General features: G+C 38.5%; 1 protein-coding gene across 4 annotated transcripts; it reads right to left on the bottom strand.

Annotated features, from left to right (window-relative positions):
• Positions 1 to 10775: 10775 nt before the first annotated feature.
• On the bottom strand, positions 10776 to 25777 carry tfap2a (transcription factor AP-2 alpha). Of its 4 annotated transcripts, XR_010962410.1 has the most exons (9): positions 24309 to 24744; positions 23627 to 23701; positions 22957 to 23388; positions 20416 to 20467; positions 18070 to 18301; positions 17246 to 17364; positions 14648 to 14789; positions 12220 to 12860; positions 10776 to 10839 (listed from the first exon to the last, which is right to left on the bottom strand). XR_010962410.1 is itself a non-coding variant. In XM_067981959.1 (8 exons), exons 1-8 carry the CDS (start codon positions 25685 to 25687, stop codon positions 12569 to 12571), a joined length of 1395 nt encoding a protein of 464 aa, XP_067838060.1. In that variant the 5' UTR covers positions 25688 to 25777; the 3' UTR covers positions 11208 to 12568. The 4 variants fall into 4 exon arrangements, 3 of the variants coding, with proteins under 3 accessions (XP_067838060.1, XP_067838058.1, XP_067838061.1); XM_067981959.1 differs by lacking the exons at positions 10776 to 10839; positions 24309 to 24744 and adding an exon at positions 25637 to 25777 and having other exon boundaries at positions 11208 to 12860; XM_067981957.1 differs by lacking the exon at positions 10776 to 10839 and having other exon boundaries at positions 11208 to 12860.
• Between the last annotated feature and the right edge of the window lie 1704 nt (positions 25778 to 27481).

Genomic DNA, 27481 nt, shown 5'->3' with positions numbered 1-27481 from the left:
CGGACATTTTTACTCCACAGTAACAATACAGTGAACCAATCTTCAACATTGATATAGTGTATATCGTTTGGAACAGATACAAATCTAACATCAAACTGAACTGGGACCAGCTATTTAAGCAGGGTAAAGTGGAACCAAATAGAAACTGATCACTTTTAGACACCAGTTTGAATACAGCATCATTTCATTTGTGAAATAACCTGAAATGGCTCGAAACTATTTCCAATGGGAATAGATATAGCCATTTATAAATACACTGTCTTGGTCCAATTCCAAGGTAGAATAGGTTCTTAATCAGAAGAAGTAAGGAGCAGGAAATTTGGAATAAAAAAATAGGATAATATATAAGCACAGAAGAGAAGAAACATGATTTAGATCAAACATGATATTTGGACTATGGATTCCAAAGATATGATTTGAAAAATATGGAACTGGAAAGGCAGGGATTAGAAATCAAATGTTCAAAGAGAGGAAACTGGAACATTTCTGTGAGGAATGGGAAAGTACACACAAGAGACAAGGACAGAAAGCAAGATACTTGCAGCAGGACAAATAAGAATAAGAGCATGGAGATAGGGATAGGGAATTTAAGTATTAGGAATGGGCACATGGGAAAGAAACCACTAACAATAGCATAAAAAGAGAGAACAGTGTCGGCATCTCAGGGGCATCAGGAATACAAGCAAAAGGAGCAGACATTGTGCCCACAACTTCGGGTGAATTTTATCAGCCATTTCTCTCTGGAGGTAACTTGAGTTTATTAAAGTCATGCATTTATGTTCCAAATTGAAATACAATATATAAAATCTCCCATGATTTCTTTTTTCAAATGTCATTTTCTAGAGGAGTATATTACAATATCACTGGCATCCTTGAAGCACGTTTCTAAAGATCATCTGAAAACACTTCTCAAGGGCAACTAGGGATGGGCAATAAATGGCGGCCTTTCCAGCATCCCACGAATGAATTTAAAAAAAATTAAATGTTGAGAAAATGTCACAAAAATTCTAATTAGCTCTGCAGTAAAGGGGTTAGAATTGTAGGTGCATTGGCTGCTACTCTAACTCATGCTTTCTCAAGACCAAAAAAACTGTTGAAGTGCTTCCCCTCCGTTTTCCCTTCCTCCTACAATCTTCAGGCATTTAAAACGCAAACTTGGTGTTACCTAATCATTACTTTTTGATTTACCTTGTCTTCCTCCCTAGTCCTCTTTAACCTTGGTGGTGTCCTGCATAATGGGCCATGGTCCTTCATCGCTTGAAAATGCGTGTGAGGGTAAATAAAGCCATAAAATGTCTAATAGAATTTTAGGTTTTATAAACAGAGACATACAGTACAAGAATAAGGAAGTGATATTGAGTTTGAATACTGTGTGAAGTTTTGGGCATCCCATTAAAGCATAGAGAGCATACAGCAGAGATTCACCAGGACGATGCCAGGTATAGGAATCTATAGTTAGGAGGAGAGACTTAATATACTAGGACTATTTCCACAGAGCAGAAAAGGCTAAGAAGAGATGCAAAATAGGTTTTTTAAATTATGAGGAGTTTTCACAGAGTGAATAGGGAAAGATTATTTCCTTTGGTTGGGGAGTCAGTGATGATAGGTCATCAATTTAAAATTAGCATGAAGAGAGGTTAGGAGAAATTTCTTTACACAGAGGGTTGTTGGAGCATGGAATGCTTTGCCACAGGGAGTGGTTGAGACAGAGACCATTACTTTTAAGGGAAAATTGGATAAATATTTGAAGCAGAGAAAGATATACGGCTATGGGAAGAGAACGGGGGATTAGTGTTGGATTACTCTAGCAAAGAGCTAGCACAGACTTGAAGGGCATAATGCCTCCTTCTGTAAACTTCTATGGTTATATCTTGGTTTCCCAATTTAAAAAGACATTTCTTGATAAATATTTTGTTGAGTGTTATACACATTGAAAGTATCTATTTAGCAATTTTGTGAAATAAGAAATGATTTAAAATGCGCAAATAATAGTATGTTGTTAAAGAGAGCTCCCAAATGTATAAACAGACAACATGGATACTCTGGAGTGTTAACCAGGCAGTGATTTCACTGTGGGGTTTAGATGATGTCAAAAAATTTCAGAGTAAGGGTTGAGTGATTTATAACTGTCCTATGAACCCCAAGATAACACCTCAGTAATCAAATGATTTGCACTGTGCACATGGATCTGTTATTTCTATAAGACACGCTATGGAGTTAGTGAGGGGAGTTTTAGCCTGTTTTCGCTCTGTTTTTTATTTCACTGGGACAGATGTCATTGACAGCCGCAGTACTCAATGGAACTAATATATAGTGACATCTTTACTGACAGATTAACAATTGTGACCTAATCACAGAAAATGTAGTGAATGATAATTTCTGGTAATCAGCTGCAGATTAATAAAGCCAGCGTACATTACACAAAGATAAGTGATGGGAACAATTACCAAAAAAAATCTCATGAGGAGTCCAAATGATGTCATAAACTGTGAGACCAAAGGTCAAATAGTTTATTATCCAACTCCAGAGCTAAGATTATTTTCATTGTATTCAATTCCAGCCGTTCATTATTTGTCATATATTGAACATTGTTAAATTTAGTGATAAAAATGAAGTTTAAAATGTTGCCTTGTAGAAAATATGTTTATGGTGATGGGCATCACGACAGAGATTGCTAGCTGGGACCTTCCACTGAGTTGATGCATGATGATGACCTGACTGATTGACTAATTCTATGTAAATTTACCAGAATATGGCCAATAGTGAATTGCTGGGGAATGACATTGCTCTATGTACTATATAAAGTCACAGAACCTGTATTGCAATGAAACAGTGCTGAGCACATAAAGAAGTTCAAGTGAATAGACCATGCCCCCTCATGCTGACCTCATATCTTGGCTTACTCTCTGTCCAGCACACTGCCATTCTAACAAGTAATTCACTGGTATAAAGTACATGTTTGTGAATATCACTGGTAACACAAGAAGTCAACCCAAACAACAAAACCTGGTGACAGTAGCATAAAAATCAAACTCAAACAGCAACATGAAAGGTTGATGATATAACTTTCTCAAACAATGCCGGATTCAAGAGATTTTATAAATGCCGAGGCTTCCTTTGATGATCTATAGCATCTTCTGAGTCCTCCCATTGTTGTTAAAACCGTGTACCACACTCCAAGCCAGCTGTAAGGAATTCCAACTAAATTTTGCATTTTGTCCTAAATCAGGACCACTTACTTGAACCAACTGGCGAAACTTGATCTCGATATGCCACACTCGAAGAACATGTCCTTTTCATGAATGAAGCTCCAACTCCCAGATTTTCTAAATCTGGATGGTGTATATAGCAAAATGCGCTAGTTCAGATTTAGGCTGAGACTACAGCTACAATAATCAATATGCTACAGATATAGTCTCGCACCAGCATCTATAGAACATCACCCTCTGTTAGGGGAATACAGACAGCAACGTGCACTCTCAAAAAATTAAAAAGATTGTAAAAAAAGTTTCAAAAACACCCTCAGGCAACACAGTGATGTGACATTGCAGCCAAAGTGAGCTCAAAGAAATGTGAGACTACCTCCTGCAAGTGGTTATATATCATCGAGTGTCAGCCGTGGCTCAGTGGTAGCATTCTTGCCTAACTCCAGAGACTTGAACACATAATCTAGGTTGATACTCCAGTGCAGGGCTGAGGGAGTGGTATCTTTCAGATGAGACATTAAACCAAGGCCCTGTCTGCCCTCTCAGGTAGACATAAAAGATCCCACAGCATTATTTTGAAGGGGAGTTCTCCACAATGTCCTGGCCAATATTTATCCCTCAACCATCACCTAAAAACAGATTATCTATTCATTATCACTTGGCTGTTTGTGGGAGCTTACTGTGCGCAAATTGGTTACCGCATTTCCTATATTACAATAGTTACTACACTTCAAAAAAGTACTTCATTGGCTGTAAAGCACTTTGGAACATCCTGAGATCATTAAAGGCGCTATACAAATGCAAGTCTTTCTTTAAACTTTACTGCACTTGACAATCATTATCAACGTGACTCCAATGTTTGCATTGATAGGAAGCTGAAACAGCTTTATATCCGTGCAAAAGTAGCAGTGTAACTGTACCCTGAGACCACTTCCTATAGTCTAGATATAGTCTTACATTGTTTTGTCTTTGCAATTGCTACGGTATAGCTGCAACTGGTGCAATGTGATCTTTTAAACTGTTTAAATCTGTTTAAATCTATTAATGTTTCAAATGTTCCTGGCAGCCTGTTGGAATGCTTTTACATTTTTACCTTTGGCGAGTAGATTTTCTTGTCAGTTTTTCATTAATGTTAACATTTCCAATACATTTGTAAATGAGAAAGCAGAGCACTGTGCATATATTTACATAGAATTACATAGTATGTACAGCACAGAAAGAGGTCATTCGGCTCCACACGAGGCTCCTCCCACTCCTCTTCATCTAACCCTAGCAGCATAAACTTCTATTCCTGTCTTCCTTATGTGTTAATCTAGCGTCCCCTTAAATGCATCAAGTCTGTGTATGTAGGGCTCTGCTTCTTCCCCCAGCCCCTTCCCGCATTAAGAGAGCAGTGAGGGTAGACAGTGTAGTTGAAAGCTGGAAGTTCAGACTACTTTAAGGGTGCATTTACACTGCAGTTGCTGCTCTCAGACTGGTAGCTGTAGTTCAAGTTCCAGCCATTCAGAATCCTGTTTACCTTGCTTGGCTCCTGCCTGACTGAAACTTTAACCATCCGGTTTTAGAAGAAAGCTCTGCATATGCCTGGATATATGTATGAGCAGAGCTGCTTCCCAACAGTTAGAAATTTAAATTGAGTTAAGGCAGGTTTACAAAGTGCCCAGGGATCCAATAGACCTCCCGAACACTTGTAAATCAGATTTGAAATTGCACTGGATCTACACTACATGCAATGTTAAACTTAAGCAATGTAAGGCTATCCCTTCCCCCGAGGCTCACTCGGAATCCGTTTCAGTTTTACACTGTGAGTTTTGCGTTAGTGTGAAGCTGAAATCGCTTTTTACCGACACAAAATTTGCATTGTAACTGCAGTCTAAAGCTGCTTTTGTATTGGTTCAATTCAGATTCTGAGAGACTGGAATCAATAAGCCAACACCTTTACACTACTACTGGTTTGAGAGCGCTACCATGAACTAAGTGTCATCTTGGCTCAGTGGTAGGACTCTTGCCTCAGAGTCAAAAGGTGGATTCTAAGCTCCAGTCCAGGATGTGAACACATAATCTGGCTGGCACTTCAGTGCAATACTGAGGGAGTGGAGCATTGTTAAAAGTGCCATCCTTCAGATGAAATATTAAACTGAGGCCCTGCCTTCTGTTCAAATAGATGTAAAAATCCCATGGCACTATTCAAAGAAGAACAGAGCATTCTCCTAGTGTCCAGGCAAACATTGCTTCCTTGACCAACACCAAAATAGATTAACTGACCATTTATTTCATTTGCTGTCTGTGCGATCTTGCCTACATAAAAATAGTGACTGCAGTTCAAAAGTAATTCATTGGCTGTGAAATGCTTTAGATGTCCTGAAGACACAAAAGGTGCTGTATAAATGCAAGTTCTTTCTTACTAAATCCAGCTCCCTTATCCTGGAGGTAGACTTGAAAACCAATGAAAAAATGGGTCTTTGAGTCTGCCAACAGAGCAAATTGATCTGGATTCAGCAGTGCAAATGGCAGGAGCAGGCTCATAGAACCTGATCTTTCAGATTCCAAATTAAAGCATAACCATTATCAAAGCAGGTATACATGCCAAATTTGTATCAGCAGTGCGATCAGAAGGTAACACAAAATAAGATACTGGATACCTGGAGCTGAGCAGCTAAAAATTGACAGAAACTACACAGTCCACCAACTTCACTGAGTCCCAATCCAAGGAGGGCAGTATTGCCAGGTGACACATTACGCAATGTCAATGGTCACATGCCACACCATTAGGAGTCAGTAAAGCATTGCATGTATATAGCTCCTTGCACAATCTTAGGACGTCACAAATCATTTTGCAGCCAATGAAGTACTTTTGAAGCATAGTCATTGTTGTAATATGGGGAAATGCAGCTTCCAATTTGCACACAGCAAGGTCTTACAAACAGGAATTAGATAAATGATCCATTACACTGTTTTAGTGATGCTGGGTGGGGGATAAATGTTGGCTTCCACAGTGGGAGATATCCCCTGCTCTTCTTTGAATAGTGTCATGGGGCCTTTTATATACACCTGAGGGGCAGACAGGCCTCAGTTTAACATTTCATCTAAAAGACAGCACTCCTCCACTGCAGCACTCCCTCAGTACTGCCCTGGAGTGTCAACTGACATCATGTGCTCAAGTCCTCCAGTGGGACCTGAACCCAGGACCTTCTGAGTCCAGTTTGAGTACAGGGAAAACTGGAAATATTTCGCGTTCAAATTCACTTTTAAATCGAAAACATATATGACTTGCTAAAATAAAAAATAAAAACTCTTTGGGCTAAACTGTTTGACCCATACCTGGTTTTCCAATATTAGGGGATGACTTCCTCTGCGGGTTATTTGCAAACAAAAGAAAAAGTTAACCCATGCTTTATGAACGGGATACTGATTTTGTTGCCTAAAACATACAGAGGGAAAATTCACCGTGTTTTATTATCCAATAATGTTCACACCGCAGTGCAAAACGAATGCCTTATCATAGGAATTAAAACGTGCAACCTTCACACCAATATTATTTTAAGACTGGTAGTCATAACGTGGAGACAAACACACGGGTCTAATGTTCAGGGAATGTTCTTAACAGTGATTTACAAATTCTACTTCATCCGATGTATTTGTAGTGTGATAATCACGGGGATTGGCCAGGTGGACTGTAATGGTCTTTTCTGCTCCTGTACACACCAGTCAGTGTACTCTACTTTCTAACTCTGGGTGTACGATAAGAGATCATAATAAAGGGCACCGGTCTGAAAGATCTGCTGCTTTCTTTGGGGGTTTGCTTCTGCTGATTTGGGTCATAGAATGCTTAAATATTTGTATACCTCCATTATTGCAGATTTCAAAGGAGTTCCTGTCCATTTACTGCTCACCATTAAAAGCCACCACAGATTGTCCGGTGAAAGAAATGAATCCAACTCGCACACTGATTTGCATATCTCAACCTGCTTAGAAAATGGCACCCGTTTCAAACAAATTCGAGATGGCATTAATGCTGACTACATCTCCGTTTGATTTCACATAAGTCAAAAAGTACTTGATCTTACCAAAACTACCAAGAGGTTTTTTTTTTAGTGTCGGAAAAACATTAGGAAGAATCTGCTGATTTGGTGTTTATAAAATGTAGTTTATCTGGCAAAGCATCGAGCACTGTCTCTGTATTAACTTTAGCTATCGAATATAACTGGTTTTAATTGCGATCACAATGCTACCAGCGGATCAACCCTCCCACCTCCCTCAGCACACCCCTCTTGGGTTCTGTTTATCTATTTCAGGGTCATGTATTGGAGATCCGCCATCTATAGGCCAATGGAAAGTGTCCTTATTTCAAAAAGAATGAAGTGAGATTAGTTAGCGTTCGGCAGTCCCCTGGTAAACCCAGCCCTCGTATCACTCACTATCTACTGGTAAGGAGCAGGTCAATCAGAGTCAGGTCAGGTGCTTTGAGGTACGATACACATATTGTAGCTCAAAGCACCAGGCGTTTATAAATATATAGCTATATATATATATATATATCAAGATAATCTTACCCTGCATTTAACCACGCTAGCTTCTGATAGAGCAAAAGATCCGCTCCAATTTTAGAGGAAGGAATGGGCAGTTCAGTACACACGCATGTCCACGCTGTGCTAGGATGACACATTGTGACAAAAATGGACCCTGACGTTACAAATCTACAGCGATCTGAATGGAGTACGAACTCATAACCATAGCAACAGATCACAAAGAAGTCAAACTAAGGTGTAACTAAATGAATGAGCAAGTAGCACCAAAGGAGGCGATGTATATATTTGAATCATAAGTACAAATCCACCTGTCAAAAAAGCCAATTGCACCTACCCTGTATCCAGAGCACTGAACCTACAAATAAAGAAAAACAAGTTACTCACTGGACACTTCAGACAGTGCACTCCTGAAGAACCAACACACATATATTACTATACACCACTGACAATCTTACAAGAAATAAACTTTCCGCAATCCTATTCCTCCTAGTACTGCTGTTCACACATGCAGGTGCACAGCAAGCACACAGAAAAAAAATGTCGACATGCGCTTTAGGCTAGAACACACTAATCACTAAATGCTAATGGGAATGAGTTTGATTAGAAAATAATAATAATACAGACATATTTGAAAATCAAAGTGAACGAGAAAATGTTACTATGTAAGTATAACAAGCAATTGAAATAGAGTTTGGCACTCCTGCGCTTTGTGGTGTCCACATTTTGATAAGATGCTGTCTCATTATAGTAATGCGGCCATATTATTAGTTGAAAAGAAAAGCTGTAAATATTAGCAATCTGAAACAAAAACAAAAATGCTGGAAACACATAATAGGTTAGTCAGCATGTGTAAAGTGAAAGTACAAGTTATCACTTCGGGTGTATACCCCTCCTCAAAGCACAATTCATACACCTGAAACATTAACTTATTTTCTCACATCATTACAGTATTTATTTCACTACGTATTGGTTGAGTTTTAATTCCTATATTCTCAGGATATAGAAAACTGATTAAACACAAGGACAAGACACTGTTTGACAGATAGACACCACAGCGCCACGCCTCTTGGGCTATAACGATGATTCCAGGTCCCAGTAATTCGGGATTATTTGTTACAGATGCCATGAGATTCTGGAGAGGTCAATCGCTCACTCTGGGCAACTGGACACCTGGAAAATGTTTCACTTCTTATCGAGCAATGTATTGAAAAATTTACCCTGTCTTTCATTTTAACTCTTGTTAACGAGAGTCTCACCCCAGAACCCGTTTAAAATCGGTTACAAAGAATTAGGAAGAACTTATTATCTTTTTGACTTGTTCTTTCCACTTGGCCACACTTTTGTGACGATTTTTGTTTAAACAAGCGTTATTGGCCATGGGGGAGGGGGGATTGGCTTGAAAGGGTTACTGACCCTGAAAGTGTGAGACAGCTGAATACAGTTGGTGCTGAAACACCCTTAGGGTAATAACTATTCCGCTACTGTTACCTCAACTTCCCCTAACTGTCCAGGGAAACTTCTTCAAGGCGAAGCTTAAATGCCGTCATCGATGCTGATTTTTATTAAATCTATTTTTTAAAAGACAAAAAATGACTGAAAAAAACAACAAAAAAGATGTTATTATTACTCCGAGCTCTTTGTAACTATTTGATTTTTAAGATTGGGCCCTGGGGGTGAGAGTCCTCTTTAATGACTAAGCACCCTTTATTTTATGATTGTGATACAAAAACAATCAGCCTCTTTGGGGAAGGTTGGCTAGATGTTCAAGTAATAAATGATTTAGCATAAAATATTTAATTGGAACGAAGCAGATGTTGACTCCAGTCTTCTAACTTGATTATACCTTAGACACGTTAGGCAAGCATTAATGATTGATAATGGCGCTAATTAACCCTAACCCTCCCCATAAACACACGCAGTGCTATAAGACAACAGCGGCCAATAAGTTTTTCCATAGCCATGTAGCCCAGCAACATTTCTACCAGAGAGGCGCATCTGATCATCCCGCCAGGAACACGCTTTAGCAAATCGCAGTTCTTACCAAAAGTAATTCGTTGCGTTGGAACTCTAAACAGAGGACCATGAAAAACAATTGGACCAGCCCTGTTAGTTGGGGTACTGCTGAATTCTTTGGTTTAAAAAGCTGAACTGTTATGTTTGTATCAGTGCTAGAGCCGCAGTGCAGCAATATAATTGATGAAATATTCTGGGAAATTATTAAATGAGCTTTAACATTATTTTTTGAAAAATAAGAAAATATTAGCACAGTAAGACAAAATGAATTGTTTAGATTAGGGATTATTCGAAGCGGTTATCATTAATATTAATTCCTTGAGATTGAGGCATGACTGTCATACAGGACACAAATAAACAAGATAAAGACATTTTCAACGTGACAATCTCCCTTCATAGCCATTATGTTCCAACTTCTAAAAACTTTTAACGCATTTAAAAGATTAAAATTAAGTCCCCAGGAATATCTTTCACTCCTTTAAAAATGCCATTGTCGCCACAATCAACTCTGATCAACATTAAAATGTCACGTTTTGTTAAACCACACACGCATTCTAACAAATACTTGAAGAGGCATATTTTGTCAACTCAGCGTTATTTAAAATTAAGATGTATTTCCCAAGGATTTACACCTCTCATCTGACGTCGCGTTTGGTATTTAATAAATATGCTTTGATGTTTTAAAATGGGCTTTGTGTCTATTCCCTGTATAAACAGCAGACTTGTAATGCTGTTTATGAATGCCATTGTGCCCGAGGTAAGTACAGTATCCCACACACATTCTGAGATCTAGCCAAGAAAAACAGCCCTGATAGACAACGCTTCACCTCACCTGCTAGCATTGGGCATTTCATTTATGTCAAAAACATACACTGACTGGTTTATCGGGCTTAGAATTTGCGTATTTATAATTTACAGTCAAATTAACTTTCATTTGACAAAGAATAATGAAACGTTGCCGTCAACACAATCCAAACGACCCTTTTTTAAAAAAAAAACTTCCCTTATCTCAAAGGCTTATTCCATCTTCTAGCTGGAAAACATTACTGTGGGCATGGCGTGTACATTACTGTATTCACGAATCATCAAGCCTGTAAAAATGCAATATAAAAAGGGTAATGTCGCTTTCAACCTTATTGTTTTAAATCTATTGGCTGCACTGTACTATAACAATAAAAAACACCAAGCACAAAACAGTGGGGGGAAAAAAAGATGTCGACTTATTAAAAGAGACAGTAAACAATATATAATATTTCTCAACGTGTTTGCTAGCCTCCCAGGAAAACCGCTAGAAAATATTAATATGCTTAAGATTATCTTATTCTGTAAAGCAAAACTAAATGATGCTAGTGAGGGAGCAGAGCTGTTAACGAGTTAAACAGCAAATCGACATTTGGTAACCACAGTATCATGAAAATCTGCGAGGTTTATTTAGTGACTTGTCACATCATTAGGTACATTATTTCAGGATACTGAAGACCTTAGCAATACATTTCTCCTTTTTCTCCCCCCGTTTTATCATTTATTTTGATTATGACTCAATAACCTACCAGAACGAGCCTGCTCAACTCTAACTTGAAAGTTCAAGTTTTTATTATACTTGAGGGAAACAATGGGTTCAGCTGCTTATTGCAGGGGAGCAATTGTCAAGGGAGAGTTAAACCCAATTACTGCAACCATACTGAAGGGCTGGAGGAAAATACTGCCAAGTAAAAATACGCCTGGGCAAAGACAGCCACTGAATAAAAAAAATCGACATAAAGCGTATCAAATATTTATTTATCTGGGTAACAAAGGGCTATGATACATCGACAGGCATGTAAACTATTGCCAACACAACTCTATATAATACAGCTAAAAACTGCTTCCAATTTGGCCAGCGGACATACAAGATATCAGGTCGTCCCAAATGCTGTCAGTTCAACAATAAAATACTAAACCGTTCTATAGACAATATCAGTTTATTGCTCTGGTTCTTCAGTAGGGAAGGAGACATGGTGTCAGGTAATTTCTTTGTCACAACACATGGGATATTTTAAAACACAAAAACATCGCAGATGCTTCTTTTTTGTAGTTATTACTTTAAAATTCGGATTTATGTGGTATTATAAACTAAATTCGATGCTTATCATATAAAACTCGGTTTTTTTTCCTCTCTCGGATTTTGATCAACTGCTTATCGCCACGACATGCTACAGAGGGCTAAAATGTGTATCCCAGAGTTTACCCAATACCTTTCTAAATAAGTACCATAAAATCACGGAAAGAACTACTGTAATTGATGAAGATTAAAACCCACTAACAGGAGGTAAACGATATCACCAGATAAATAAAATAAAGGTTTAAACAGACGCACCATATTTACAATTCCCATTAAATTACACATAAATAAATATATACATACATGAACACTGTTTCCCTTATTATACCGTGAACTGCAAGTTGCAATAAATGTTCAAGTTGACCGTTACCTTAGAGGATTTTTTCTCTACAACGATGATAATGACAGAGGAACTGTTCAAGTTTATTCACAATACTGATAAAATGTGTCCTCGTTACCTTCTTTAAATGATTGTGACTACAATCTTAACAGAGATAAACAACGGGGGTATGTCAACCAGGATGCAGTCCGATGAAGCTTAACTTGGTAAAAAGTTCAGAAACTTTTTGTGTCATTTTTTTTTCTTCAAAAAGCAGTTCAAAATTCTTCATCGCCTGCTCTGCTCGCTAAGGCTCCGGGCTCCAGGTTGAGGGGGAAACAGTCACACCTATATGACAACTTTTTAATTTTTTTTACGAAATTGTACTTTTACTATCCCACTACTTTCTGTGCTTCTCGTCCTTTTCTCCGCTTTTACTGGGGTTTTCGCCCGTGTGGTTGTTAGGAGTATTGTTCATGTACATTTTGTCCATGGCTTTGAGTGCTTCGGTGAGATAGTTCTGCAAGGCGGTCATGGCAGCGCATAGAGCCGGGCTCCCGAAGCCGTGTGTAATGAGACTGAAGTGAGTGAGGCAGCTCTGAATGCCAGGCTCCAGGATCGGAGCTGGCCGAGAATTCCCCAAAGGAGATCGGTCCTGAGTCAGCAAGTCTGTAAACTCTTTGCAGATTTGTCTGAAAATTAAGATAACAAGTTGTGAAGTTTAAGCTACTGCATATCTCCAGGAAAAAAACTTTTAATCAGCATTTTTTTTGGAACTGTACTCATGTAAACTTCCGGAATCGCACCGCCCTTTCCCTCTCTCTCTGGTAAACATGGCACAGGTACAGATTTAACAAGTGGCTCAATATAAGATCATCTTTGAAACGGCTCTGGATCATTTTGCAATAATTTACGAGTACATTTTGTCCTGGATAAGATTGGACAGCTCTTTTAAGAATAATTTTATAGAGGAGATTCGATCAGATTTTCACTACACTGTATTACAGAAGACAGCTTTTTGATATTGCTTGAAACACTTGAGTGGATATATGCCAGGCTACTGTCTTAAATTAATATGAATTAAAATTTAAAAATCCATTTGGACCATTTGGATTAATTCATCATAACTGAATAAGTTTCATTCCAAATTCCTGATATGAAAATGTTGTTTTGAAACATCCCATCGTGTACATTGAGCAAGCAAGTCAGCATGCGTGTTCTGGCAAGGGCTATCAGCATGATACGCCTTTTCCCAATCTATCGAAACTAAATTTCAGACTTAATTTTTTAAAAATATTATGCCCACAATTTTGTTACACAACACACCCCAATACGTCAAAGCGCATTCCAGTTCAGAATGTTAATTAGCGAATGCAATTGTGTGACAATCTGGTTATTCACTTAGCAATGTCCGTGCAGTCAGAACTAATCTTTGTTCCCATTGTGGTGTTCTGATACGCTGTGCGCACCCCATGCAAAATAATGTAAAAATAACAATTTGGTACATTAAACTCAAATTAAGACATTGGAATACAGCGGAGTAATAACAAATGTGTGATTCACTGACACCCCACTCTTGGAAGCATTAGAGTAATGAGGGTGTATAAAATCATCAGTATATGTATCACCCAGCTCCTATCAAATATCTATGGTAAACTGTGTGTGTATATATGTGCGTGTAGCTTTGTGGATAGCGCTATGTGTGTTTATAGTTATGTTCGGAATTCTATCACATTTGGAATACCGAATCTATTTTGAAAGTCTATAGAACTATGTAAAATATATTTCTAGGTGTTTTGTGTTACACCTTTTGAAAGAATGCTTATTTCAGTGGGCGTATAACCATCGATACAAATTGCACCACCAACCTCCCAACGCTTATGCACCACAATGCCCTTCGGTGACATTTCAAATTCTTAATTAAAGGCTAGAAAACAACCCTGGAAATTTCCTCCAACATTTCACAGCAGATAATTTACTTTTCATCCAAGCAGTTCCGCCATACCTACTGCTAAATAATGTTTACTAACTGCTGGCAAAATATTATGGCTTAAATAATTCCCTCTGATGTGTGACCTCACAAAATGACGGTGGTTTCTATCCTCTGACAGTGAAAGCATTGGACGCCAACTGAGGCGGCACTGTTATTGATTGCACCATGTCATAAAATTAATACTAATAATAACAATACAAGCACTCCAGGTGTAAGTGCCCTGAATATACTGTTATCGACCAATGTTTACATTTTACAGCTAAACTTTTACCATCTATCACACATTTCTAAGCAATAGCAGGAATCCAAATGATCAATTTTAGAATATTCATATAGTCCAATCTTGAATCGAAGAACTCCCACCTTCACGACCCGAGCAGTTCCCAGTAACTACCCCGCACCCAATGTGTCAGAAATTAATTGCAGAGCAGAATGTAGATGGGGAAAGAGCTCACTTGAAGTTTTCATTAAAAAGAAAGGACTCACTTTGTTGCGAGTAACATGTTTTTGCGTGTCACTTGTTCGTTGGGATCGGAATGTTGCCGGTTGACGTACTCAGCTATTGCTTTGGCTGGGAATTCTGTTTCGCAAACGTAACCAAAATCTCGGGCAAGATGCACAGCTTCACCTGCACAGAGAAATTAATGACATGTGCAAAATATAGGTATATATATATGCATAACGTTTTAAATTCATATTTTAAAACGCAATTGGTTTTGATGTCGTTAAATTGATATAACAAGCAAACTAATGCCAGCAACCTTTCTCAAAATGTTTAATAGAATTGTTTGACATATTACATTTTAAGTGGCTCAAAACCATTTTATAGCCCTATAAAATATGGCTGCCTTTTTACTTGCATTATTGAAATTTGGTTGGATCTGTATATTAAGTCGATTAAATTTAATGGCATGACTGAGATAAGGAAAGTAGCATGCTATTGTTTGCAGAATTTTAAAATGAGCACTTTACTACTGGTACTGCCCAGCAGCAAAAATGGTAGTGTCTCTTTAAATATTTAGATTGCATTACATGATAACTAACATCCGTATCCTGCACTCCGGGTTTCTTTCAGCATCATAATGTAAGAAATAGTTCAAAAGTACCCTGCTGAAACGCTCATACTGCCATTTGTCACAAACTAAATATTTGAAGCATGCAATAAAAAAAACTCGGAAAGCTTCAGTGAGTCATTTAACGACATTACGAGGAGCTAAGTAGTGAACTGGATAGAATATCAAATAAATTGACAATATCTCTTTTGTTGTCATGCATTCAGTACCAGTCCAAACCATGTCTATACAACATCCTCTTGTACTTAAGCCTGTGTTCCGTAAACCCCAATGCAACTAAACAACAAAGCATGTTGTAGTAATACAGTACAGCAATGGCCGTTTGCAATCTTTCACATGTTGGCTCATAAACATTATAAGGAAACATTATATCGGAATAGTTCCCAAGACCCAGACTGGCTTTAGACAGCACTTTGTGAAAGGCTGAGTTGTGTGGATATGGTTGAACTTCTGCTGATTGTAAAAAAAAAGAACTGTTTGTAGACCAACTGCAGCAACCAGTTAAAGAATATAGTAACATTTCATTGACCAGGCAGAAATATACCGAAACCCCTTAGTTAAAGAAACATGATTCAAACCAAATGCTCGTGCAGTTCAATACAATGCACCATAAAGAATCAACAACGTGAAGGATTCGCAATTTTTTATCATTACAATTAGCTGGTCGATATAATGTTAAATTAATACACTGTTTCCCAGTATGAAAGTATTGCATAACTAAGCACTTTGAAAAAGAAGCAATCCTTGCAAACAACAAATATATATTTGTCTGTTCCTCTTGAACGGCTAGAATACATCATTCTCTAGAACCCTGTCTTTTTTGTTGATTTCAAAGCCTTTGGTTTTAATTTCCTGAACCAGTTGGGTTTTACTGCAGGGCTTCCTGCCATTAGCCAGCTCCGGAAGGACGCATGCGCCAATTAGTGCTTCAAAGGCACAGTCCAGTAACTCGTTTCCATAAAATGGAACAGATCATAAACAATAACAACAGGACACAGTCCAACAGCCTGCCCCCAGAAATCCAACTGGTCACACATTTATCAGCAAACCATCTACGCGTGAATCCACTCCTGGCTAATAATAACCCAGGACCATAATCAGATTAATGTAATGATTTTCTATAAGAACCTTTCTCCACAAGGCACTGACACACTGGACCGTTCTCAACATAGTTGTGGCGATACTGCAACCTAGACTCTGCACGCAATGAGTATCAATCATAAACAGATACAGCAATGTATTTCACTCTTAGGTCAGTTTTAAGACATCCAACACAAAACTGAAATAAGTCAATGAGGCTGGACTTTATTTCTCATTCTCTAATCAAAAAAAGCTTAATGCGCTCAATAGCATTAGGATAAATCGCTAATTACGGACCATTGAGTGTCTCCTAGTCATCACATTCAACAAATTAGATAAATGAAGATTCCCCCCTGCACTGAACTTTCTTTCTGTGACGTTTGCGATTGCACTACTTGTTTTCAACTCAACAATCCTGAAAACTATATTTAATTGATGAACAAAACTGTGGCGTTGGGTTTCTTACTATCATCCCAATCGGTTGAAGATTTTTCAGTCATCAGTTGTCAAATACACAAATCAATTCATTCTCCTCCACCCCCAAAGAAACACAATAGTGATTTACAACCTTCGTAGATTCCCCACAACACGCAGCACATCCTCTGGCTATATCTGGTCATGCTAGGCTCTTTTTTTATATAATACTCTTCCAGAGATCTAATAACCCTGCCGGTTGCTTACTGTACACACTAGGAACCAACCATTACAATGTTCAATACTAAAGCAGTCGGCGCTTTGTTGCTTGTTTATCTCTGTCACCACATTGAAGGGTTAACACGAGGCAAAGACTGTTGAATACTGGTGCGGGTTACACAAGGGCACGTGGCTTCACAAAAACAAATTTTCCCGCTCTTGTACAGTACTGGAAGCATCCCATTTTATTATTGTGCCTTTGTCCATACATGAGGAAAATGCAATAAAGCTTACTTACCCTCAACAAGTGAGGTTAGCAGCGTAACGTTAGCAGCTTTGCGTCTACCAGCTGGTAAATTTAATCCAATTTTATCTAATTTTTCTCTTAAAGACCTTCCTCCATTTTTAGATTTCGCCCTATTTAAAAAAAAGGGGGAAAGCTCATGGTTAATTTGCAAGTGTATACACATTCTGTAACACGCGTTATTCACATACTAATTACGTCTAAAGTGTTGAAACTTTCACTACTAAATTGAAAATTGCGCATTTTGAGATTACAAAGCAATTTTCAAACGGAGTCCTGTTTCCGCTAAGGAGTAAAAGTTACTCTTCTTTCTAATGCAAACCTTTAATAAGCTAAAATGACTTTTTTATGTACTCGTGTATTTGATTTAACAGTTTTGCGCCATTTAAATTGTGAAGGAACTAAAAAAAACTGTCCTTATGCAAGGCTGTTTAATAAATGTTTCATTTAAAATTGTTAAGAATATACCTATAAAGTTGTTCTTATGAAGATTCAGTATTTAATGTGTGGGTTTCAATCTGTTGGCAGAGACTTTTGATTGATCCAACGGAACATTCGTGTGTGTACAGAACTAAAAAAAAATGGCTATCTGCATCGCAAGTGTTAACAGCTCCACCTAAAATGTGATAATTGCCCTTTAAAGGTTATGAGAAACAAAACAATTAGCAAATAGCGAAAATAAATAATGGTAACATCACTAAAATAATTTAACAGTCAGATGTGTTGTAAAAAGGGGTTTTCACTGATGTGTGCGCTGTCCTGTGTTTCCATGAAGCGGAGCTGGGTTGGAGGGTACCCAGCGCACTAATAGCCCTCACCTCCTAAGCACTCCTCCCAGCAACGAGGCGTTGAGACACTCGGGCGGAGACAGGCGTCTCTGCACTTCCGCCACCGTCACCTTGTACTTTGATGTTGAACTGAGGAGGGAGAGGCGACCCGGAACTGAACAGAACACCTCGTTCGGGTTCGCAACCCCGCCAAAGACCCCGTCCTTATTGAGTGAGATCGAGGTGACAGCCCCACTGTGAGACTTAGATAGGGACATGGGACCTGAAACAGAACCATCAGACAAATCAATAACCGCCCCCTGAAGAGCACACCTCTGCCATTTCCATAATCTAACATAAAAGGTCACTTTACAACTCTCTGCAGTTGTGGTCCCCACTAACCCAACAACTCCAACCCCTGTACAATAAAAACAATTCAATTGGACCGATTGGGATTAGATTTTATGAAAGAGTCGATAATAAAACAAGGCCTTTGTCACATTATCGGGATATATTGTGATCATAAGCGGTGCACACTAATGCAAACTGTCCTCTACACTGAATTGGACTTTAGATTGTGTATTTTAAAACCAAAATAAAATGAAATCTGATCATTTGTACAAAATGCAGCACATTCAGATCGAATTGCAGCGTACCACGTCTTTATTATAAATACGGTCTTTCTAAAGTTATGTTGCTAACTACATTTTGCTGCCAAGACCAATTTTGAAACGTTATGTCGGTCAATATCATAATAAAGTCATTTCCATTGTGTAATAGAAAATGATTCAATACAACACAAATAGATGCCCTGTATTGCAAGTCAAGAGTAAACACATATTCTAATCTATTCCCGTTACCCTTTTAAACACTTAGCATTGTTTTGCATTGTGCTTCATTCATTTTTATATTTAAAGTTATTTGTTCGGACTAAATTGATTTCAATGTATTTATCTTGAAATAGCATAAATATTACAATAACAGGATGTGCTAGTGGATATTATTTTGTTTTATTCTCATGCTAATTCGATTCCGTTGCATTCTGCATCTGCACTTGCATCCCACAGTAAAATAGTCATTGCTTCTGCCTACAAAACGACGCACACACACTGGAACATCAACACGTCAACTCTTAGCCTCAATTTATCAGTTAATTGCAAAAAAAAACCGATGTGATTCACAGGAAATTAAAGCAGGCGCTTTCGCGAAATAACCTTCATTTAGTCAACGGATCGCTCTAACTGTTCAGTTAAAAAGAGGCTAAAAATGAACAATTGTGTAACTCTGATCATCAGTGCAGAATTAGACCAAAACAATGCAACAAAACCACTGAATGGCTAAATTTCCTCAACTCCAGCGAATCATCCAGTGTATTTGTCAATCGTTCATTTTTATTATTGACTGACCGTCTAAAATGTAGGTTAGCGATATTGCCTGTGCTTTGTTTCTATAAATATTACTATTTACACGTTTCCCACAACAAAAGCACCTTTGCAGTATAATCAAGTGCACTGCTTTGGGTTTCTCTTTATGCCACTGGAAATCTACTCTGGATCTTTGAAGACGTCGAGCTTCTAGTTCCGGATAGATCACTTGTGACATTAATAGCTCTGGGGAGGCTAATAGAGACAATAGGAGTTAAACGAACTCTTGAGATTACTAATAAAAGAGCCAATTATCATGTCGACGTGGAAAGAGCATCTCTTAAGATTTATCCCTTGCACATGTAATTTGACGTGACAAAACCTTGAGAAGCAGAAAGATGAAACTTAAGCCATTTAATCGTATGCTGCAGTTTTACGAATTAGTGTGCATACACACATTATACATATAGTATGTATAAACACGTATTCGATATATATATATATATATGTATATATATAATCAAAATCAAAACCATCCTGTAGCAACTTCACAATAAACAACTTAGCAATGAAAGCAGGCAGATCTTTAGGGTGGCTAAGCTATTTCCCAACCAAAGCTCCATAGAAATAAATACACGTCTAAATGCACATGACTAACCAGACCCTCAAAAGCATGTAACGCCAATCGACAGTATAATTGCTTCTGCAAGTTCAGACATTTGGTTTGATTTATATGCTCCCTAATTCCTTTGCTCATTAAAGGAGCACAACTGTAAGGAATTCCTTAAATCCACACCAACGTTCAGAGTCTGAGATGCAAAGACAGGATATTTTGTGCGAGTACCCTCACGGAACAAAAAAAAAACAACCAAGGACTATCCTGCAAGCCATCATGGCTGTTTCCTAATTGTCTTCAGTCTCTAGTTTGACGTTAGATGTAGCACACAATAAACTGGAGTAAAGCAGCCAAGATTTGCTGGGCTGTGTACCGCCTGTAAAAACATGTTGGATGACAAGGAAAAGAAGAACTTGCCTTTCTTAATGACGGTATGGTCCTGGATGTTAATACTTTGGTCATCAACATGCTGAAATGGAATTTAAAAAAAAAAGATAGAAACGTAAACTTGTGGAAATAAAGACTGCAGAAAATCTTAAGCATGACAGGAACTGCGTGAAACTGGGCCACCTTAGAAGTTGTAACAATTCACCCAGAGCCAGGGTCATTCTGCTGAACAAAAATGATAATACAGTGCTATAACAACAGAAGGATACTTCCCGTTCTTTGTTCAACATTGGCATAAGGCGGAACACGATTTTTATTTTCGTTATATTAAATGGTATTTATGTTTGATGGAACGACTGGGCTGGATGCCTGAAGTTGTGAGATTTGTTTATTTCATAATTTCTCTATGTAAAAGAGACTGTGTGTTGCGGAGTGGGGTAGTGGGAGGGGGGGGTGATTTAAATCGTTCTACTGTGCCACTGACCATCCCCTAGCAAGTTCCTTTCGGAAATGCATTTTGTCCTCAGCTTTTACTTGTTATTGGAAACATTAAGTGAGAGCAAGTCTGTTCATTCCAACACCGACATGCAATACAGCGTCGGAATATGTTCTCCAATTCGACACGAATTCTACTGAGACTGAGCGATTGACAATCACTGCAGAACAGCTAGTTCATTTACAAATAACACTCACTTCCAAATCCCCGCTGCAATGTCAGCGACCGATCTAACATTATTCATTCAGCTTTGATTTTTTTCTTTATTATTTATTATTATTATACTCTCCATCTAATCAACACTAGTTTCCCAGTACATTATTGGTAGATTCTCCATTATATTTTCCTCTCACAATGTGGTTCAACCCTTCACGCACAACTTGCCCCAAGTGATTTTTGATTTTAAGTCGGGTTAGTTTTGAATCAGTTGTTAAAATTAATGTTGGCACTCCGTCCACATCAGCCATACATTTAAAACGTTCAAGAACGTGGCTGAATCCATTGAGATTTCGATTTTTTTTTACTAAAAGCCGTTTTGTACAAAAGGTTTACAATCTGTGGGACTATATACTTTAAAGTGGTGTAAAAGAAGAATTTTTCTCCTGATAATCGAGGCTAAAGGCGCTAGACGCCCGTTTTACTCCCAGCACCACAAAGATGCACAAAATTGGCACCACTTTGACAATCTGAACAATTGACACCAGAGTGTTAAAGAGACTTCATGATCATAATTGCATTCCAAAGCCGGATCGGCAGTCTCCCCCACATTACTGAAATACAAACACTGAATAAATAATTCACGAATGTAGGGACTTTTTAATTCCGGTATCACGCAAACACAGTCGCATCAAAATAAGCTGAACCATTTAGACTTATTTTTTTCTCTTCTTCTCCCTATAACACCTTTTTGTCAGTAGACTATGCTTTTGTTGTTAAATATTCTCCCGGAGTAGTGGAGACGCATATCATACAGTTAAGGCTGTATTTGTAAGCTTGTTTACAGCAGATTTTGTGTGTGTGTGTGTTAAAGAGCCAGTCACATTTAAGTAAAGTATAGCCGCAGGTATTAAGTGGAATGTTGAACAGCTTTCAATCGCTCTAAGCATTCATAATGAGTATTTGTTTGGAAATGAATGCATGACGGTTCCTTGCTTATGAATATTTTACGAGAGCTTTAAAATCGGCATTTTTTTCTTACGAAATTAAAAGTAGTGTTTCGAAAAAGCATAGCCTCAAACTCAGCCTACCAACAGGGCGGCTGGTTTTCATTCTGCGTTTATATGCATCTTTTGTTTGCAAGATAAGTAATATCGTACTAATAATTATTTCAGGCCGCGGTTATTGCTGAAGGGAGTTCATATTATAATATAATTTAAAAACACAATTCTCCTCTCCACTAGAATATGAACGATTTAACACAATGCAAGCACATGTCTTTTGTATTTTTACAACCTCGGAACTGTAAGTCCACAATGGTCACAGGCATCGAAACCAGCTCTAATAACTGACTCGGTACAGCTAATAAAACATCCCTTATTTTCTCCGGGGCAAAAAAAAATTAAAGCATCGCCAGAATTTGTTTTAAAATTCATTCCCGTCTTTGGAGCACTTGAGAAAATACAGATTGAAATATATCTGCTCTGCCAAGTTGAAATATTGAATAAAACACACTGAGGAGTTCGATGTAATCTGGTGGGACCTAATTATTTCCACAAATGCAAAAAATTTAAATAGTTAAAACACGAATTTAATTGAAGAACATAAAATATCTATTTCTAGCCATGCAGAAGAGGAATCCGTTCGCATTTAATACCTAGCATTAAATTATGTTGTGTCAGCTAGCTTTTTTTAAACTATTATATTTTTCGACTTGTGTTGTCTTATTGCCAATAAACAAATGCAAAAACGGCTCTCACATATGTGCTTGTTTGCCGATTGTATTTTTAAAAATCTTCTTAAGTGGATCAAGTGTTCACTAAAGCAGATTTTATACACCAAAAGTCCTCTCATACGCGAAAACAGTTCATTAAACAGCAAAAGAAATAAAAAATTCCAAAGGGGTTGCAGTGAGCTACCTGTACATCCTCGATGGCGTGTGCGATGCTGTGGATGGGCAATGAATCCCCAAGCCCGGAGTCGAGTCCGTGGGTGCTATGGAGCAGGACCTCGGGCCGCCGGTACTCCCTGCGCGGGTCCAGGCCGGCGAGCTGGGGCAGCCCGCGGTGCTGGTGCAGGATCCCCGCTTCCTGGTTCTGTCTCTGCGGCCAGCTCGGGTGCTGCGGCTGCGGTTGCGGGTGCAGCGAGTTCAGCGAGTAGGGGTCGTTCACATGGGAATAGGGGTCCTGCGACTGCGGGTAGATGGGCTGGTACGGAGGAGGGAAGTAGGGAGGCTGGAAGTCCGTGTTAGGGGTGTGAGATAACGGCGGGGCGGTCGGATATGGAGACTGGCTGACTGTCCCTAACTGGGGCAACCGTGGAGTCCCATTACTGGTCCCATCGTGCCGATCCTGCAATAAAATCAGACATTAAAGTTGCATTAAAAAAAATCATCATTGACATTATATTTTCGTTGTGGTAGCATGATTGCAATCATAAGTTTAAAGGCATCAACAATAAATGTAAATCATCACGAGGGGGAGAATTCAGCAAAATATTATTCTCATAGGAGGTATGCTAAGGTTTCAAAATCGAAAGTGCTACCAGTTGGGGTTGATTTAAATCTAGTGCCATCTCACTGTAACTCACCATCGCCGAGAAACTGTGCACTAACATCTGCGGACAGTCTGATCTGAGCTCGTCAGGGGGAAAAAAGAGAGAGACCTAGAGTGGAAAATTGGAAAAAAACAGTCCAGTACTATACAACTACAACACGATCACAACGCCGGGGAGTCACATGCAGAAGCAAGGCAGCAGAATCCATCAGAACTTGAAAAATTTCTTCATTGGGAACAACACACACACAAAAAAAAATATCAGAATGTGTCTAGTTTCAGGGCGTCACGTCGGTAGATTTTTCAAACTTTTTTTTTCTCCCTCTTTCTTTCTCCTCCTCTAATGGCGAGCCGCAGCTTCAGTCCAGCACATAATAGCAGATATTCATGACTATTAATATTACACGAATACTTAATAAGGGAAGAATGGTCGGAAATCGAGCGTGAAGCGAGGAAGCAACTAAAGGCAGTCTGTTATAAATGACGTCCATTGAATAAAGAATCAGTGTATCTAATCAGAGAGAGAGAGAGAAAAGAGGGGGACACTCTGCTGGGTCTGACGAATCACAGGAAAGAGGAGAACATTTTAAAGTGATCGAGGGCATGCGAAAGTGAGAGAGAGAGAGAGAGGGGGAAGGAAAGAAGGGATGGAGAGAGAAAAAAAAGAAAGGAACGAGAGAAAAGAAAGAGAGAGTGACACGGGAAGGAATTTGCACCTCGTTATCGTGTGAAAATCCAGAAAATGCCAAAGGCATGTCGGCGGCCAGTCGTTTCCTGGCTGGGGAGAGGCTACCTGTGCTCTCAGCTCTCTTCCTTTTCAGATCTTTTCCCGGAGACGTGCGCTGCCCTGATCCTGGGTCACTAGTAGCCTGATCCATCGTGCAATGGGTTAAAAGTTAAGAGACAGAGGGAGCGACAGAGACACTATGGAGTCTCCAAAGACCTCATTCGTTTTCACGCACTTTTACGCAAGCTGCTCCCTACTGAGATCCTAAAAACAGCACTTTTGTCTAAACTCAGCTCGAAGCCAGTTCCAAATAAACGGATTTCAGCTTTGATCGTTAACTTTCTTCGCCGGAAGATCGCGCCGATCCTTCATACTTTTCTCTGCTTTCTTTCTCTTTTTTTTATATAAAAAAAGCTAAGTTCCAAGAAAAAGTGAAACTAAAGGGCTGCTTGGTTTAGCCCGTGGTGTGAGCTGTCTTCTAGCCTGCTGTACAAACCCGTTTGACTGGCTGTACAACTCCAAAACAACTCCCCAAATATTACCTAGCAAACTCTGCAGATCAACTTTCTCAATCCGGGCACACTCACGGCCTTTAAAACCATTGCCGTCTAATGTCTGCTGCCATTTCCACACACATCACACAAATCCTTTAATCATAACGGCAACACAATTTTGTGCAGATTTCAATGTTTCAATAGGCGGTTGGGTGGGGGGGGTGGAGTGGAGGGAACGAAATGCAGGCAAATACAAATTTTAGTGGTTGGTAATTCATTAGTTTACAACAAAAATGTACTTCCTTTATTTGCATGATCAAAGTTTCACTTTGTCACAGTGCTTTATGACAATAGTACAGGAAACTTAACATTTTACAGCATTTTTTTGCGTTCACAAACGTCGCCAGCATAATACACTTTTAAAGATATTTTTAAAAATCTACAAATGAATGTTTATAACCAGGTTGATAAAATAGATAACATTACTGATATTTTTACCTAATGGACATATTTCTCAAATCTCGTTTCTTGTATTGTTTACAAACGTGAGCTACTGTCAGACAATGGAGACTTTGGTATACATATTGCAATCGGGGTTTGTACTATTTTGCAATGTTATTAAGCCGAATGTCTGAATGCTTCAAATTTTTATCGTACTGCATTTTGTATAGAATAGATATTTGTGGAAGCGTGCTTAATGCTTAAAAAAAACTTTGCAATATTCGGTTTAAATGGGAGATGATGCATAGATGTTCCTTCACTCGACGGTTCATTGAAAACTGCATTTTGTTTTATTTTTTAAAGCTAATATAAAATTGCTTACCTCACACTCCTCATATTTGATATTGTCCGCTAATTTCCACAGCATTCTCATGGATTGGTGTAAAAGTGGCTGACTGGATGTCTCAGACAGCGGACAGTCCTGTACAGAGAGTGTGTGTTGGTTTAGAGCTCTGTATGTGCTCTGAGATCTCCCTCTAATGGTCGATCGAGTTCCCCTCTCAGCTCTTTAGTAACTCGCTAATAACAGCCCAATTAGCATATGAACGCCAGCCAAACACTCATTCAACCACATTACTGCTCCAATGGACACAGGTACAGAGCTGGCAATGGACGTCAACATAAATACATTGGAGGTGGACAGCAGCTTAAAAAATACACATGGAACCATTTGTTGTATTGAATTGGAGACCCAAATAGTTAAATTCTTCCTTACCTGCTATTGTGCCCATGCACAGAATACGAGTATATTATTTTATTTCCTTAGTTAACCCTTTTCCCAACAGATATAATGATGATGATAGTGTTTAGTTTTTACTTGATGGTTTCCCAAGAGGCTAATAACCTTATTGAAACACGGAGCTCAGTTGTTTAAAGTACTGTGTAGTGTTATACTTTTTAATAAGAGCAACTGCCCCTGATGAAGTGCACTTTAAATTCTCACTGCGTTAAATGGTGTCACCACAATAGTAATAAATATGTATTTACATATAGTTTCAAACAGCTATTAATTTCATATCCCTTTGTGCATCATGCACCCAACCTCCTTTCATGTGGTCCTTTAATAAGTAGTGGGTTTAACATTAACCCATTTGACAATGGATGTCGTTAAATGGATTTCGAACTGATAGCGATTTCACTGCCTTTGCTAATTTTTTTAAAGCATCTCCCCCCAAAAAATTCAGTTAGAGCAGGTAAAGAGAAGGCAGTTTTATCATTATTTATAACATTTAGTTCTATGATACTTTTAAGCTTATTAGAATGGCAAAATCCAGTGGTGCTAAAATGTATTATTAATCAGATTCTTTCGGTGGCTGCGTCTTCTATCGCATCCCTGTGAAATAGTAGGTCTGCTAGGGGCAACTTCTTTCGGAATTCACCTCTCTTTGATATTTCGAGGCTTTAAATAACAAGCGACTAAAGTGTTGGTTTGCTCCCATTGAGGTGGAAATCATGTTTTTCATGTAGCTATTCAATGCCATACATAAACAGTGACTTAAAAGCAAACTATGTCGACCTAGCGCCGTCTTCCAACCCGCTTCACTATGTTTTACATAAAAGTTATTATCATAATAAATAGCTAATTGACTTTGAATTATGAATTGAGACAGAAGGTTATACGTGGTCTTTCATTCAAGGTGACAAAGTGTGTAAGGATAACTCTCAACACAGGTAATCTGTGTGACCAGATCTAGGCGTCGTCCTTAGCTAATCTTCATTACCATTTTTGGTGGAGCTCTAGGACAAAGATGTCATCAGAACCTATTGTCTTTAATTAGAAGACCCGAGATATCAACTAGTTCAGAACACCTCGCTCCGAAAGGCCAAATCCTTTGAAAGTTGATGAAAAATAATTTCGATCTTCCTCATGCGCGAGAGCCACAGAGAGCATTACGGCTAAAATGAGGTGAAAGTCTCTTGCTTATACCTCGATTTAAAAAAAAATGTAACTACCTGTCTATGTAGCCATATAACACATATACACACACACTTAGTGTATGTATTTTCTAATACTTTTTGTTCCCCTGAGGCATTTGCAAACAGTATAGCTGCATTTTTAGTTTTTAATATGATCGATTTTTTTTCACTTGCTCACTTTCAACTGTTAAGTGTTTATTCATAACAAGGCGTTTGTATGAATTGTGATTTGTCATTTTCAGTTTAATAG

The sequence above is a fragment of the Heptranchias perlo genome, chromosome 3 (assembly GCF_035084215.1).
Source record: "Heptranchias perlo isolate sHepPer1 chromosome 3, sHepPer1.hap1, whole genome shotgun sequence".
Taxonomy (NCBI): Eukaryota; Metazoa; Chordata; class Chondrichthyes; order Hexanchiformes; family Hexanchidae; genus Heptranchias; species Heptranchias perlo.
This window is presented reverse-complemented; position numbering and strand designations above follow the sequence as displayed.

Coding starts and splice junctions, on each gene's coding strand:
- tfap2a (XM_067981957.1), bottom strand. CDS start 24,470: ATGGATCAGGCTACTAGTGACCCAGGATCAGGGCAGCGCACGTCTCCG. Junction 18,302..20,415: donor CCATACCGTCATTAAGAAAG/GCAAGTTCTTCT, acceptor GTTCTGTTTCAG/GTCCCATGTCCCTATCTAAG. Junction 14,790..17,245: donor GCTAACCTCACTTGTTGAGG/GTAAGTAAGCTT, acceptor TTCTCTGTGCAG/GTGAAGCTGTGCATCTTGCC.